The sequence below is a fragment of the Sciurus carolinensis genome, chromosome 9 (genome assembly GCF_902686445.1).
Source record: "Sciurus carolinensis chromosome 9, mSciCar1.2, whole genome shotgun sequence".
NCBI classification, from domain to species: Eukaryota; Metazoa; Chordata; class Mammalia; order Rodentia; family Sciuridae; genus Sciurus; species Sciurus carolinensis.
The window spans coordinates 139,822,487-139,838,860 of record NC_062221.1 but is presented as its reverse complement, the minus strand read 5'-3'; the positions used below and the strand labels follow the sequence as shown (position 1 = coordinate 139,838,860).

At 51.1% G+C, this 16,374-nt stretch overlaps 1 protein-coding gene and 1 pseudogene across 1 annotated transcript; one reads left to right on the top strand and one right to left on the bottom strand.

Moving 5' to 3' along the window:
* The first annotated feature begins 1,744 nt into the window (after nucleotides 1-1,744).
* On the top strand, nucleotides 1,745-2,581 carry LOC124992631 (keratin-associated protein 10-12-like). Its single transcript, XM_047563688.1, has 2 exons — nucleotides 1,745-2,265; nucleotides 2,326-2,581. Exons 1-2 carry the CDS (start codon nucleotides 1,745-1,747, stop codon nucleotides 2,579-2,581), a joined length of 777 nt encoding a protein of 258 aa, XP_047419644.1.
* A 4,205-nt stretch (nucleotides 2,582-6,786) lies between these two features.
* LOC124992634 (phosphoglycerate mutase 1-like) lies at nucleotides 6,787-7,548 on the bottom strand (annotated as a pseudogene).
* Nucleotides 7,549-16,374: the final 8,826 nt, after the last annotated feature.

Here is a 16,374-nt window from a genome sequence, read left to right as displayed (position 1 = left end):
CTTGTCAGCTTGTGAGCCCAGCTTGCTTTTGTGTCATCTCATTTTTGGCTTTCAACCCCCAAGACTACTAAAAGCTCTGTTCACTTTCTCAACCTCTTGTCTGTGACCTGTGAACTGGCAAATGCCTCAAGAAGAAAATCCAAGTAAGCAGTGGTCTCTGCTGCATGTCCCCCTATGATGGGTGGTGGGGATTGGTCCCTCAGGCTTGGCTCTCTGGTGTGTCTTGTTGCCTCCAATGGAGATTGCATTTGCTAAAACAGGTTTCCTCATTCTTCTCAGATGGATGGCTAGTGTGATAAAAGACAACACCCCACATGAAGAAGCAGAACTTGACAGAGCATTTTATATACATCTAAGGAAAAGTGGGCATAATGCACTCATTTTCAGAACTCAAAGCTGTTCAGTATTTTTTCTGAAAAAGAGTCAATTTTTTCAACCAATTTTTATTGAGGAACTACCATGTTTTAGGCCTTGGAGACTAAATGGTGAGCAAGACAAGCAAGCTCCCTGCTCACGTGAAGTTTCCATGTGTGGAGGAAGGAGGGCGGGAACAGAGAGGAGCAGACAATGAGCCAGCGTAGCTAAGAGACTGGGGAGAAATGCCGAGAAGAGGAAGGCCAGCTTCCATTGCTAAATCATGTCGCAACACTCTGGTCTTAGGGGTGGAACAAAATCCACACCCGAGCCCACGGTGGGCCTGTGCAAAGTCCTCCTCAGCTCTGGGCCCTGTCCTGTCTCCAGCCTCCCTGCACACAACGTGGTGGGCCTGGGGCAGCCCAGGCGAGGGCAAGGCCTCCTCTCTCCCGTGAAGGAGGCGGGTGCAGAGATGCTGCAGGGCCCAGCAGCCAGGCCTCAGGCTGCTCTGAATTGCGCTTCTGCTCCTGCGTCTTCAGTGAGAGTTAGCTTTAGGGATTCGTCATGAAGGGACTGGGAGGGCTCTCTCCTGGGGACATTGCACTGGAGAAGGCTGAAGAGACACCCTGCCCACATCCCCTTGTCACCTGGGCAGCTGGGACCGGGTGTGCTAGGTGGTCACCTTCTGACTGACCTCACGGTGCCTGTGGGGAAGGCGAACCCCAGATACCAGCATGGTTTCAGAACAGTGTGTCTTTGTGCTGTGCAGCTTCAGGCCATGGAGAAAGCTCTGCTGAGCATCCTCAACACAGTCTTATTATACAAAGCCATAAAGACGTGAAGCCAAGAGGGATGGGTATTCCCACAGGATGGAGGCTGAGAACGTTTCTGGAGTGGTCGGGCCTGTCACACAGGAAACTCCCAGACCCCACATGCAGCACCTGGCGATCAGACCTGCCAAACAATAATGGCCCATTGAGAGGGGCCTGTGGCAGAGGGGGCGTGAAACTGGACCCACTGGAGGCTGGTAGGAAAACCAAGGCGCCCAGGACAGCCAGCAGCAGGGCGAATGGAGGGGCAGCTCAGTGGGGGTGAGGCCACACTGGCCAGTAGCTGAGGCCCCGTCCACACAGGGCGCCCAGCCCTCGCTGCTCCCGGAACCCACTCCTGCTCCAGGGGACCCGACGCTGGCAGGACATTAACGAGCTGGGCAGCATCCCAGGCAAACAAACATCCTAATGACGGCCAGGAGCCAGCCAGCAACAGGAAGAAGGGGCTGGAGACAGCAGGGACAGCGGGTATAAAGTCCCCGCAGGCCAGCTGCCCGCTCACACCCACTCACACCCACTCACACTCACACCCACCCGCACCTCCTCCCGCCACCACCGCCATGGCCGCCTCCACCATGTCCGTCTGCTCCAGCAACCTGAGCTACGGCAGCCGGGTCTGCCAGCCCGGTTCCTGCGATTCTTGCCCCGACCCATCCTGGCAGGTGGACGACTGCCCAGAGAGCTGCTGCGAGCCCCCCTGCTGCGCCCCCAGCTGCTGCCAGCCCAGCTGCTGCGCCCCGGCCCCCTGCCTCACCCTCGTCTGCTCCCCACTCAGCTGTGCCTCCAGCCCCTGCTGCCAGCAGTCTGGCTGCCAGCCTGACTGCTGCAGCTGCTCCCCCTGCCAGCCGTCCTGCTGCGTGCCCCTCTGCTGCCAGCCCGTGTGCTGCAAGCCCGTGTGCTGTGTGCCCGTCTGCTCTGGGCCTTCCTCCTCCTGCTGCCAGCAGTCTAGCTGTGAGCCCTCTTGCTGCTCATCCTCCCCCTGCCAGCCGTCCTGCTGTGTGCCCCTCTGCTGCAAGCCCGTGTGCTGTGTGCCTGTCTGCTCTGGAGCCTCCTCCTCCTGCTGCCAGCAGTCTAGCTGCCAGTCCGATGGCTGCAGCTGCTCCCCCTGCCAGCAGTCTAGCTGTGAGCCCTCCTGCTGCAGCTGCTCCCCCTGCCAGCCGTCCTGCTGCGTGCCCGTCTGCTGCAAGCCCGTGTGCTGCTACAGGCCCTGCCCCTGCGTGTCCCTGCTCTGCCGCCCCGTGTGCAGGCCCGCCTGCTGCGTGCCCAGCTCCTGCTCTGCCTCCTGCTGCCAGCCCAGCTGCTGCCGCGCGGCCTCCTGCGTGTCCCTGCTCTGCCGCCCCGCCTGCTCCCGCCCGGCCTGCTGCCGTGTCTCCTTGGGACAGAAGTCCTGCTGCTGACTGGCCGTGTCCCCAGACCAGTGGGCTCAGGTCCACCTCTTTTAGGCCCCTCACAGCCCTCTGTCTGCTCTGAGCAGGTTAGAATGCTGGGTCCTCTCCCCAGATGGACCCCTCATGCGTCCACTGTGCTGACCTGACCTCCCAGGAGCCCCAACCCTCCGGGTCCCCTGAGCCTCTCTCCTGGTTCCTCTGCTCTGGGTCACCTGCCTCGTCTTCCACCTGCCAGCTCCTCTCGGGCTCAATAAACTCACCCTGATACCCGATTCTGCTTCCTCTCATGATTGTGGGGACGGGGTGGGAGCAGACCTTGTCCTCCAGAAGCATTCCTAGGAGGGGGTGTCTGGGTCTGGAGGTCACAGGGGACAGCAGCTAAGCGCCTGGGTGCATCCCTGGTGGAAGTCCTGGCTCCAGAGAGGAAAGGTGTCCCGGAGGAGACCTCACCTCTGCAGAGGCTGGCTCCAGTGTCCAGCAAACAGGCTTGGGTCCAGGCTGGGAGCAGCTCTGGAGCTGGGTGGGCTATCGCTGGGGCTGCGCCTGGCCAGAACTCGGGTCTGCTACCTCCTGCTGGGGAAGGCTGACTCAGCTCACTTGGTGGGTTTTAGAAGAGTCCCCGCAGCCGGGGGATCGACCAGCAGCGACCACTGGTGAAGTCAGCGACCACTGGTGAAGTCCTGCCTAACAGAACCTGATATAAGCCTCGGAAGCACCATCTTCCCAAGGAACTTAACCTCACCCAGAGTGAAGCCCAAGAATATTCACAGGGCTACCAAGTGTCCAGGGCCCCACAAAGTAAGGTTCAGTGCGAGCGTGCACTCAGAAATGACCAGGCAGGCAAGGGGGAGGAAAGGTAACGTCTGGTCAGAAGAAGCAAAGGAAGACAGCAGAAGCTGACCCTGTCACCAGTGAGCCAGGCGCTGACCACTACCGCCGCCTTCCGGATTTCAAGAGGTCAAGGATGCGCTTGCTGCCTGGATGCCGGGTGGCCGCTGGGTTGTAAGAGCACACTGTTTTGTGAAGCTCCACCTGACCGTCTTCCACAGAGGTGGTGCCGCCGGCCTTCCCCGGCCAGGAGTGAGCGTCCCCTGGCTCCCGCCCTCGCCAAACCCGTGTGGATATCTGGCCTCCTGGCTGGTCTTGGTGTGCAGTGGTGCCTCGATGTCCTCTTGACCCACAGCTTTCCAGGGATGCTCCAGCGGAATGTCCCCCGCACTTCCTCCGTGGCCAGGTGCCCGCTTGGGCGCGCCCAGCTTCCCGTCAGGCGGCTCCTTTCTTGCCGTGGAGCCGCGAGGGTTCTCTCTGTGTTTGGGCAGCCGCCGTCATCACACAGCTGTGAATCGTTTCTCCCAGTGGGTGGCTTCTAGCCTCGCGCTTGGGGTCCTGTATCAATGTTAGGTCATTCCAGTGGAGAAGGCTTCAGGCCCAGATTGTCCACTGGCAAATTCATTCTTTTTTTATTAAATTAATTCTTCTAGACCCTTTAAAGAAGGAAAAAACAGCAATCCTACACAACCTGTTTCAGAAAACAGGCGAACGCTCTAGCACTCACTGTCAGAGGTCAGCAACTGTGACAGCCACCTGCACACAGCACACCCGACGTCTTCTTTGCAGCTGAATGAAACTCCACTGTGCGTATATGCCACGTGCTCTTCATCCGATCGCCTGTTGATGGACATGCCTTGTTTATTGTGAATCTTACAGCCATGAACACGGGCATCACGACAGCCTTGACTCTAATTCTTGGATAAATACCAAGGAGTGGTGCAGCCAGCTCCATGGCAGTTCCGTCCCTAATTGAGGAATCTGCACGCTCATTTCCGCAGTGCTTATACTGATCTGCAATCCACTAACGGTGTATGAATTACCTTTCCCCACGTCCTCCCTCGACGCCTGCCACTCTAACTGGAGTGAGATGGAATCTCGGGGTGGTTTTGGCTGACATTTCCCTCATTGCTACTGAGTTGGACATTTTTCCTTGTATTTATTGGCCATTTGTATTTCTTCTTGTGAGAAATGTCTATTTAGTTCACTTGCTTTATTGATTGGGTTATTTTACTTTTGGCATTAAGGCCTTTTTTTAGTTCTTTATTCTGAATATGAATCTTCTGTTAATATCGGAAGAGTAGCTGGGGAATAGTCCTCCCATTCTGTGGGCTATCCCTCCATGCTCGTTTTCTTTCCTGTGCAGAAGCTTTTTAATTTGATGCCACCTATTTATTAATTCTTGATATTTCCTGAGCTGTAGGGGTTCTATGGAGAAAGTCATTGCTTAGGGTTATATGTTGGAGTGTTGATCTACGTTTTCTTCTAGTGGTTGCAAAGTTTCTCGTCTAATTTGTAGGCCTTTCATCTTTTTTGAGTTCACTTTTATGCAGGGTGAGAGATAGGGAATATTTTCATTTTCTATCTACAGGTATTTGGTTTTCTAGCATCATTAGTTTAAAAGACTGTTGTTTCTCCAACATGTTTTTGAAACCTTTGTGAAGGATCAGATGACTACGTCTGTTTTGGTTTATCTCTATACTCTATCCGATTTCCGTTTCCATTTTTATGCCAGTACCAAGCTGGTTTCGTTACTGTAACTCTGCAGTATGATTTTAAACCAGGCTTTGTGAGGCCCCCAGCATTGCTCTTTTTGTTCAGAATCGCTTTGGCTCTTCTGGGTCTCTTGTGATGGACTATTCCTTTTAACAGTACATAGGGATCTTCTTTGTCTCTTATGCTCAATTGTGAATTGAAGTCTGCTTTGCTATATAGAAAATAGCTACTCCTGCTTGCTTTTAGACTCTTGCTTGTTTTCAGACAAGAATATTCATTTCAGACTCCTACTGTTTAGGTTTTCTATGTCCTCTTGATCAATTTTGGCAGATCATATGTGTCTAGAAATGTGTGCATTTCTTCTAGGTTTTCCAAATTATTGAAATAAAGGTTTTAAAATCCTAATCCTCTTTTGAATTACTCTGTTGTCTATGATGATTTCTCCTTTTTCTTTTTCTTTTCTTTTTTTTTTTTTTAGTTTCTCAAACCAAAAACTTAGGTGTCATTCTTTGTAAACAGATGGGATACATGCCGTTTCTCTGCCTGTACATGGCGTAAAGGCATACCATTTGTGTAATCATAAATTTACATAGGGTAATGTTGTTTGATTCATTCTGCCATTTTTTTCCGATTTCTCCTTTTTCATCTCCAATTTTATTAATTTGGGTCTTCTCTCTCTCTCTCTCTCTCTCTCTCTCTCTCTCTCTCTCTCTCTCTCTCTCTCTTATTGCACATCACTCCTTTATTATACTGACCTGGAAAAAGAGTTAGTACAGTTATGCTTAAAATGAGTACTGGGCCTGTGTGGCAGGGCCAAGCCACTGCAGCACGACTCAGAAGTCAAACACAGTGAAAGACACTTGGGACGTGATCAAGAGGCATTTCACTGCCACAAAACAGGGAGAGGAGGGATTCTCTCCGATACATAGCGAGATACACTCCTACACCTTACAGGCCAAGGAGCTTATCCCATATTGGTGTGAGGAATTGCTTATTTTCTGGTGAACAATATGGGACTAACCACCACTAGAAACCCCAGAGGGCTTTATTTAGTATTTATATATGTATTTTTTTTCTTTCTTTCTTTTTTTCTTTTTGTGAAAGTAAATGTAACAAACAATTCAGAGTTGATCCCAACCTTCTGGAGCCAGCTCCTCTAGGGTCAGGGAGGAAATAGTTGTTTTTCTTAAATCATCATGCAGGTTACATTCATATTCCACTGGAATGACTAGAGCCCCCCGCCCCCCGCTTCCCCAGACAGTGAGCTGACTACAGAAGAGTGCAGAACTGGCTCTTAGAAACACAAACAGGCTCTCTTCCCTGGCTTCTTCTCATTGGTCATGACTTGGCACAGTTCCTTCCTATGCCCTTCTCGAGCAGGTCCTTAAACAATCACTAAGAAAAATACCAGAACTACTACCTCAACTTTTCTGGACACAAGGAGTCTTCCCTGGGCTTGGACTGAGACTCCGTGCCCAGAGGTGCTATTCTGACTAGAATCTACAGAGGGAGTGGGTGCAGGAGACAAAATGCTAAAATTAAATGGGAGCTTCTGGTCCCCATCTGCAGCTACAACTTAAGATGCCTACGGATGTGGTCCGTGTGCAGGAGAGAGGTGCAAAGGAATGATGGGCAGGGCGTTCCTTGGTACGATAGTCTGCTATTTGCCTTTATTTCTTTGCCTTGCCCTGTGCAGCCACAGCTTCCATTGCTTTAAGAACAGTCTCTTCTTCTCCCAGGAGCTGCATGGGCTTGATGGGCTTCAAGTTCTTGTCCAATTCATAGACATTGGGAATACCAGTTGGCAGGTTCAACTCCATGATGGCCTCTTCAGGGAGACCCTCCAGAGGCTTGACGATGCCCCGACGGCTGTTACCATGGGCTGCAATCAGAACCGTCTCCCCTCCTTTATCTGGGGGACAATTTCTTCATTCTAGAAGGGCAGAGCTCTGGCAATGGTGTCCTTCAGACTCTCACAGGAGGGCAACTGATCCTCAGTGAGGTAAGCATACCTATAATCCTTACTGCTATTGCTGTAGAAAGGGTGATCTGGCTCCATTGGAGGTGGCGAGACATCATAGGAGCGTCTCCATATCTTTACCTGGGCTTCGCCATGCTTAGCAGCAGTTTCTGCTTTATTGAGGCCAGTCAGACCCCCATAGTGCCACTCACTGAGGTGCCAAGTCCTCACCACTGGCAGCCACAGCTGGTCAATGGCACCCAGCACTGTCCAGAGGGTTCGGATTGCTCTATTCTGCACTGAGGTGAAGCAGGTGTCAAACTCACAGTCAGCCTCGCAGAGCCTGCCCACCGTGCTTCACCTCCTCGTGGCCTGCTGGGCACAGGTCGGCATCGTACCAGCTGCTGAAGCGGCTCTCTAGGTTCCAGGTGCTCCTGCAGTGCCAAATAAGTACCAGCTTGTAGGCAGCCATGGCAACGAGGTGAGGTTGCAGCACCGACGGCGGTGCTGACTCTCTCTCTGGTTAGTTTGGAAAAGGGCTGATCAATCTTGTTCGTCTTAATGAGGAATCCACTCTTAGTTTAGTTGATCCTTTTTTTTTTTTTTTTTTTTTTTTAAATTCTCAATCTGACTGATTTTGACAGGGATCTTAATTATTTTCTTCCTTCAACTGGTTTTGGAATTGGCTTGTTCTTCTTTTTATAGGGCCTTGAGATGCATCATTAGTTGTTTATTTGGGGTTTTTCTTATTTTTTTATGTAGGGCCGTCATAGCTATAAAGTTTCCTCTTCTAATTGCCTTCGTGGTGCCCCAGATGTCCTGGTATGTTCTATCTTTATTCTCATTTGAGTTTAAGAATTTTTAAGTTTCTTCCCTGATTTATTATTCTATCACTCATTCATCAGTCAAAAGTGTATTATTTATTCTCCATGTGCTTATATAATTTCTAGAGTTTTTTTTTGGGGGGGGGTTATGTCTAATTTCGTTTCATTATGATTTGATAAGATGCAAGGAATTTTATGGACTCTTTTTCATTTGCTCAGAGTTGCTTTGTGACCTAAAATATGGTATATTTTGGTTTTATTGCACATTTTGGAGAAGGTTCAATGAGTCACTGAGAAAAAAGTGTATTCTGTTGTTGTTGAATTAAATATTCTATATATGTCTGTTAAATTCACTTACTTTATAATATATCTGAAGAATAAAGTTTATGTCTGAATGACCTACCTATTGGTGAGAGAGGTGTGTTGAAATCACCCAGCATTATTGTACTGAGAATTTAACTCCAGTAGTGTCTGTTTTATGGAATTAGGTACACCAATGTTTGGGGCATATATATTTACTATAATTAAACTTTTTGTTGGATTGTTCCCTTTATCAGTATAAAGTCACCTTCTTTTTCTCTTATGATTAATTTTGTCTTGAATTTTGTTTGTTCAGATGTAAGAGTAGCTACTCCTGCTTGTTCTCGGGCTCCATTTCATGGTATATCAATTTCCATCCTTTCACTTTCAGCCTGTGGTTGTCTACCTGTAAGGTGAGTTTCTTGCAAGCAACATATAGTTGGGTCTTGTTTTTTAATCCATTCTGTCAGCCTGTGTCTTTTAATTCAAGAGTTGAGATCATTAATGTTTGATGTCATTATAGAGAAGTGTTTGTTAAATCCTGCCATTTTGATTTATTTCTAATGTGTTGGTCCTGTTTCTCATTTGCTTAGCTACTCTTCAAATAAGATCTCTTCATTTGTGAACTCTGGGATTGGTTCTTGATTTCTTCTATGTAGAATATTTCTTTATTTTCTGTAGTGCTAGCTTAGTAGTTATAAATTCTTTGCATTTCTGCTTATCTTGAAAGGTTTTGTTTTCTCTTTAATTTTGAAGGATACTTGCTGGATATAGCAATCTTGGTTGTCAGTTATTTTCTTTCAGGACTTGAAACACATTATTTCAAACCCTCCTGGCTTTTAGAGTTTGTGCTAAGCAATTGGAAGCAATTCTGATTGGCTTTCCTCTGTGACCTGACATTTCTCTCCTGAGGCTTTTAAAATTCTATTCTTACTGTCTGTGTTAAGCATTTTAATTACAATGTGTTGTGGAAAGGTTCTTTTTTGGATCTTTTCTCTTTGGGGCTCTGAATGCTTCCTGTATCTGGATGTATTTGGAAGTCCATCTCATTCTCAAGTTTGGGAAATTTTTCTATTATTTCCCTGAATCTGCGGTTCCACTATCTTGTACCTCAGAACCTGCTTCAATTCCAATGATTCTTAAATTTGGTCTCTGAATATTGTCCCAGAGTCCTTGTATATTCTGGTCATTATTCTTTCTTTTCTTTTCTTTAATACTGTCTGAATGTTCAAAGTTGGTCACTTTGTCTTCCAGCTCTGAGATTCTGTCTTTATCATGGTCTATGCTATTACAAAGACTTTCATTTGAACATTTTGTTTGGTTTAATGTGTTTTTCATTTTTGTTCTTTTTCAATCTCTCTTTTTCTTTGTTGAATTTCTCATTCATAACCTGTACTGATGTCCATAATTCATTTAGTTATTTTCTATATTCTTTTGGAATTCATGGGTCATTTTTATAATCATCCTTTTGAATTCTCTTTATTGTAAACAAATGGGATACATGTTCTTTCTGTTTGTACATGAAGTAAAGGCATACCATTTGTGTAATCATACATTTACATAGGGTAATGACGTTTGATTCATTCTGTTATTTTTTCCTTCCCCCCACCCCTCCCACCCCTCTTTTCCCTCTATACAGTCCCTCCTTCCTCCATTCTTGCCCCCTCCTTTTGAGTTCTTTATCTGCTATTTCATTCATTTCAGCATCTTTGGAGTTAGTTTCTGGTGAATTAGGTACTTTAGAAGGCATCATGTTATCTTATTTTTCCCCCATATTTCTTGTGTTCCTTTGTAGGGTTTTATGCATCTGTTGGAATGAATTTCTCTTCCACTCTTATGTGTATGGACCTTTTTAGAAAATAGGCTTCTCTTGCCAAAGTGTCCTAGAGTAATCTAGGTTGAGGCCACCTCACAGGTGTGGAATCCACAGCCTTTGTATTAGTTCTTTTTTTGTTTTCCTGTAGCTATAAATGTGTGTGAGTGAGGGAACCCCCACCCCAAGCTGCTTGGGTCATGGTCATTAGTTTTGCTTTTCATCTCTTCTGTTCTTTGTATTTAAGTATAGCTGGAGTTTGAGTGTCATTAACTTGTGTGTGGAGCATGGTGTTCTGCCTTTTGGCTGAATTTAGTTCAGCAGCAGAGTCTGTACCTTGTGAACTATAGTGTCCCTATGGCTTCCTAACACCTCACAGAAAAGGGAGAAACAAACAATAGCAACAACCAAAACAAACAATATATGGCATTAAAATAAATATCCACAGTCTACTATGACATCTACAACACTAATTATCACAAAAACAGGAATGGTGGTGTCCACAGTTGCCAACAGCAGAAACAATAAATAATCATGAACCAAATCTGGCATTAAAGTAAATAGCAGTGTGAACTATTTCCTCCACAGCACTAATAACTACGACAACATGAACGGTGCGAGAGGGGTTACATAAACCAAATAGTTCTAAAACATAGTGAAACATACAGTTCATTAAGAGAAAAGAAAATGTGGTAGAAAGGTTTAGAATATTCAAAATGTGCACAGAGAAGAGAAGTAGCAAGTGATGGCTATAAAGATGGAGGAGAAAAATAAAACAGAGTAAAGGGAGACAGAGAAAGAAAATAAGAGAATTGGCTGCTAGCATGAGAAGAAGGGAGAAAAAACAAACAAAACCAAATAAACTAACAAAACCCCTAACCCTCAAAAGAAAAGGAAAAACAAGTATATTTATGTACTGAAATATGGAAAAAAACCAAAATGTATTAAAAAAAGAAAAAAAATATGTATATGTGTCCATTACTTCTTGGGCTATGTACTGAGAGAGAGGGAGCGAAAGGGAGGGAGAGAGAGAGGGAGAGAAAGGGAGAGAGAAGGAGAGAGAGAGAGTGGAGTTTTATCTGCAGACCAGCTCAGTGCACTCCCAGGGTGGGTCTGCTGTAGAGTTCTGAGTGAGGTTCTGGGGTGGGGGCTTAGGTCTAATCAGGCCTCAGGGACTTTGTTGGGTGGCGACTGCTCTGAAGAGATTAGATCAACACAACCCTGGGGCCTGGCAGCTGCCGAATTCTTTCAGGAGTCTGGATCTCGGGAGCTTCCCAAGAATTCTACTCCTGGGCAGGGGAGCCAGTCCCCCACACTCTGCTGCCCATGAACACAGCCTTCCCAGGCTTAATCCCTGAGTGTGTCCACGCCCACCTGTTTGCATTCCTGACCTGCTTCTGCTGGTCACGTGAATTGCCAGATTCAAAGGAGAAGCGAGTTGGACTCCCCTTTGATCTTCTGACTGGGATTCCCCTGTGTACAGTCTTCTCTGTGGCTGTTTCACTGTGTTCTGCTAGGTATGTCCTAGGCTGCATGGTAGGTGCTTGCTGGACAGTATGACGGTGTTTGCTGTGACCCCCCGGCTCCTCAGCATGGCCACCTCAAGATGGCTCCACCAGCCAGTTGTTAAGCTGAGCACTTTTCAAGCACCAGCACACAGTGCAGACTCCGGGATCAGCTAAACTCAGGCTGCTCTTCTGGTCTCAGGTGTCTGTACTAAATCTGTCTGCCATGTTTTCTCTGTTCTCCTTCCCTCTGTGCTGAACCGTTGCCGCTACCAGGGCTGCGGCCAGCTGGGCTCCAGTGTAGTCTTTCTTCTTTGTTTCATGCACCCAAATTTCTGAGTCTCTAAGACACTCTGACTGTCCAGTATTGAATTTTAGTGAAATCCCTCTTTCACCCTCCTCACTGAGGAGCAGGACTCCCACAGCTGGAATCCTGAACCAAGAGCCACGAGGACTACAGCCTCCCTCTAATCCGCCATCTTGATTCCCCTTTAACTGAATTGTAATTTGATTCATTGAATCCCATTTTTAAGATTTCTGTTTGGGTCCTTTTCGGAATCTCTCTGTTGAAATGTGCTTTCACATCCTGTATCTTCTCCCTTAGTTCATTCCTTAGATCCTCTCTTAATTCATTCACCATTTTAACAATCAATTTTAAAATTATTTGTGCTGGATTTCATCCACTTCAATATCCATGGATTCCATCGCTGGGGTCATAACTTTGGGGGCCTCTTGTGGGCCTCTTTCCTCCAGCTTCCTGAGGCCTCTGTCAGCACATGTATTGTGGTGGATCCCTCTTCCTCTTTCATGTGAGGGATCATTAGTGAGCATTTTTCTCTTTATCGTAAGCCCTGGGTGGGGGTACATCTTAGCTTCTACACATCAGCTGGTGGGATTGAAGTGCCAATCCGACCACCAGTACCCCTGTGAGAGGAGAGAGAAATCACCCCTGACAACGGGAACCCCAGGGCATGTTTTGGACACATACTGAAAGAGTCGTCAGTGATGAGCTCCAGAACTTCATCAGCCAAGAGGAAGAGCAGCTGGGAACAGGACAGAGCAGGCTGAAAAGACCAAGCATTAATGATGATCTAGTAGATCAAATTGGGAAGGGGAGACATAAACACAGAAAGGAAGAAAAAGTGTTGGGAGGGATTGAGTGAGGACAGAAGGACGGAGGCGGGGGAGGACAGGGGAGGAGCTCCGATGGTGAGCCAGCACGCGGGGGCCACAGGGCCTGGGAGGCAGCCAGCGTCCACCAGCAGCTCCCGCGGCAGCAGCCGTTGGAGGACGTGTCTGGGGCTTTAAACCTGGAGACACTTTCCTCTGGGGCCTCAGTTCTAGAACCTTCCGGCTAGGAGGATGTTTGTGTGACGCCATTCCTGCCATGTGTGGCCTCAGCTCTGGCGACCGGTCAGACTGGTTGGGGTGCTGCTGCCTCTCCTCGTCCGGCTGGGGAGTCGTGTCTTGTGTGGCCTGGTGGGAGGCTCTGGCTGGGTTGGTGGCCGGTCCTCTCACCCAGGGACCAAACTGGATTGTGCCTCAGCCTCCTGAGAGCCACAGTCTGGGTGCTGGGGAGGCGCCGGGTCCCGTGGGTGTGTCCTGCAGACCGTCCCGTGTGGGGAGCAGCACAGGACCAGGGCAGAGGGTCACCGCTCTTCACCCGACCCTGATCCGACCCACTATGGCATCGGCCACTCTGACACGTGCCTCAGACCACCAGTTTCCAGGGAGAGCGCCCCAGCTCTTCTCTGCTCTCGGGGCACGCGGACAAGCAGCCTCAGCTGTGTCGCTGACCTCCCCTAGGTCTGTGTTACGGGTCATCCCTGTGCCCGGGTTGACCCACGGCTCGGGCAGCCTCCGATCCAGTCCAACCAAAGCCGAGTGGCTGGGGGGTCAGGGGTCAAGAAATTGTACCGCGAACAAGACAAAAAAGAATAAAAGGCAGAGAAAACTGTAAAACAGGCAGACTGCACAGAGGCCCAGTCTCCCACTCGGGAAGTCCCAGCAAAGAGGCCTGTTCGGCTGCTGCTGCCGCTGCCAACCCTGTGCCACCGCCAGGAGGTGCCCAGCTCTCCACGTCCAGCGCCTCCTGCGGCACCCGAGGGCGTGTTCTACTCCGACGGCACGCGGGCTGGACAGCAGCCGGCTTCTCCTCCCGTGCTGGGAGGCTCCCCGGGCTGGCTGGAGGGCGTCCCCTGGAGGCTCCGCTTGGGGCCATCCTTCTCCCGCGAAGCTCTCCTGGCTGCGCTCTGAGCTGCTCGCGGCACTTGCCACAGCAGCTTGCGTCCTGCATCCCTCCCACGCCTGACTCCTAAGAGCTCTGTGGACTGGAGCAGATGGGTTCCCTTTCCAGCCTGAGAGCAGGCGCCCAGGACAAAGCAGCACCGTGCTCAGGGGCTCGGGCGTGTGACCCTCCTAAGGGGCACGTGGCGGGTGTCCTCCCCACCCCCTCCCTGGTCAAGCTCAGTCCCCGGGGCCGGGAGAAGGGAGGGAGGGACTGGCATGGTGCACGGGAAGCCCAGCAGGTCCCTGGCAGGCCACGCTGGCCGGGGGAGCCAGGCCGAAGGCCATGGACTCAGAGGAACCTCGAGGTGGGCAGGGTTCCCACAGGTTGGTGATGACAAGCGGAACCCCGAGACTTCGTCTGAGGGTTAGATTTGCACTGGAATTAAAAACAAGCACTGCGGCGTAAGTCTGGCAGAATCTGTACCTAATGAAAGCTGTGACGTCGTCCAGGAAGAAATCAGCCGAGGATGGGGATGCGTGCGGAGTCCGCGGGGATGCCCAGCCTCAGAGGAGGCGACCGAACTGAAGCAACCTGGTGAAGAACAACGAAGCCAAGGCCTCAGGCCTCCGGCACAAAGCCACAGGAGTCAAGGGAAAAGAGGGCCACCGAGGGGAGGGCCTCGGATGGGCGCCGCTTTCCAGCAGCGGAGCGGGCAGCGAGAACGGAGAGCCTGAGGCCTGGGGCTGGGCGGGACGCTCAGAGCAAAACGTGGTCTGTGAGAGGAGAGCTGGCGCGTCCATCCACATCGCACTCTTCACCTCAAACACGCTGTCAGAAGAGGAGACAAGCACAGACCGCAGGGGACATCTGCAGACCTGAGCAACACGCTTGCGCCCAAGAGGCAGAACTTTGGAAGTCCAATGCCAAGAACACCTGGTTTGAAAAAGAGGCCTAGAGACTCAGAGGGACATTCTGCCCAGACAGAGGCACGGGTAGAGATGACCCCCGGGAGTGCTGGCACCTCAGCCACTAGGGAGAGGCAGCCCAGCCGCCCTGAGCGCTGACCAAGGCACTGGCCACGCCAGGGGCCTGCGGGGACGTGGAGGATCGGGCCATGCTGTGCTGCCTGCAGAGTCCAGAGCCGTAGCCACTCTGGAAAACAGTGGCCGCTGAGCACGTTGAAGATGCTGCGGACTCAGGCACTCGTGTGTCATCAGGCACTGCAAGCTGCAACGGCCAGCACCCAGGTGAGGGGCCAGGGTACAAAGCCCGCTCCCTCCTGCAGGGCTGGCCAAGTGCACCCCGCAGGGCTGCTTTGGAAGGCAGGTGGCAGCTTCTTACAGAGCTGAGTGTGGGTCCTGCAACTCCACGCCCAGGTGTTCCCTCTAGAGAAGGGGAAAAGGATCACCGTGCTAAAACGTTTACGCAGTCGCCAGGAGCCTTGGTCACAGTCCTCGCCAGCAGATGATCAGAATACCCTCAGCCACCAGCAGAGCACGCCAGGCGCAACCCACAGTGCTGAACTAGAGCCAGAGAAAGAAGCTGGTCGCCGGCCGGCTGAGTGGAAGGCCAGACCCAAAGGCCCAGTTGTGAGCTGGCACTCAGTAGTCAGCATGCTGAAGTCCAGTCTGGGCCACTCCAGGAGAGAGGGTGGCCTGGGCAGCCTGGGGTAATGGGCTGCCCCTGCTTGGTCCAGTGGTGTAGATCCGGTCTCTGCCTGTCAGAACTCAGAACCACACACCATGGACAGTGGCTGGGCAGGGGGCACTGAGGGACAGTGCCGGGGCTCTTCCTTGCGGGCCGTCCTCCCCCCCCTTGGTCTGCTTCCTGTCGGGTGCCCTCCTGGGCCTCCACGGCATGTGTTCTGAAGGGTGGCCGTCCCTTAGACCCTGGGAGCAAGTGGCAGCAGACGCCAGTCACGTCCCCTCTGGCACTGAGGACTGGGTCCTGCTGGGCACCCAGATCTGCTGAGCAGAGTTAAAAGCCCCAGGGCCCCTTTACCGCCTCCTTGAGGCTCACTGGCCTGTCCAGACCTGCAGCACCCCACGGCTCCTCTGGGTTCCAAGCCAAAGCATGTGTCCCTCCAGCTCTGGGGAGGTGTCCCTCCTCCTCCCATGCTCCCCGGAAGCCTGTCGCTGCAAGACCTGTTCCCTCCGGTCCCGCCTTGCCATGCTTCCATGGTGACATGGTGCCTGTCCCTTCTTCCATGCCTCTCACTGCCCAGCCGTCCGTGGCAGTGGCTCACCTGCGGGCAGCTGCCTGGGACACACATGCACAACGCCAGCTCCGTGGGGCCAGGCACAGGCCCTTGACCCCCGCGCCCCCTGGGTGGAGCCGCTGGACACTGGCAGGTCCAAGGGTCCATTGGTCCTGAGGTTTTGTTTAGAGGACAAGGGCCCCGGCCTGGGCCATGCTCAGTCACGGCCACGCGTTCACAGGCTGAGCAGTTCTTGTGTAAACAAGCCAGCGCTGACCAGGTTCTGGGCAGCCACAGCACCATGCGGAAGGGCTCCTGGGCCCAGCGGCAACACACGCCAGCCTGGTATAAAACCCGCCACCCAGAGCACCACACACACCCACACGCTCACTCACTCACCCACCCGCACCTCCTCCCGCCAGCACCGCC

Excerpts from the sequence above, each read along its gene's own strand:
- LOC124992631 (XM_047563688.1), top strand. The coding sequence starts at position 1,745 with ATGGCCGCCTCCACCATGTCCGTCTGCTCCAGCAACCTGAGCTACGGC. Across the intron at positions 2,266-2,325 it reads TGCCAGCAGTCTAGCTGCCA|CTGCTCCCCCTGCCAGCCGT; the intron begins GTCCGATGGCTG and ends CTCCTGCTGCAG.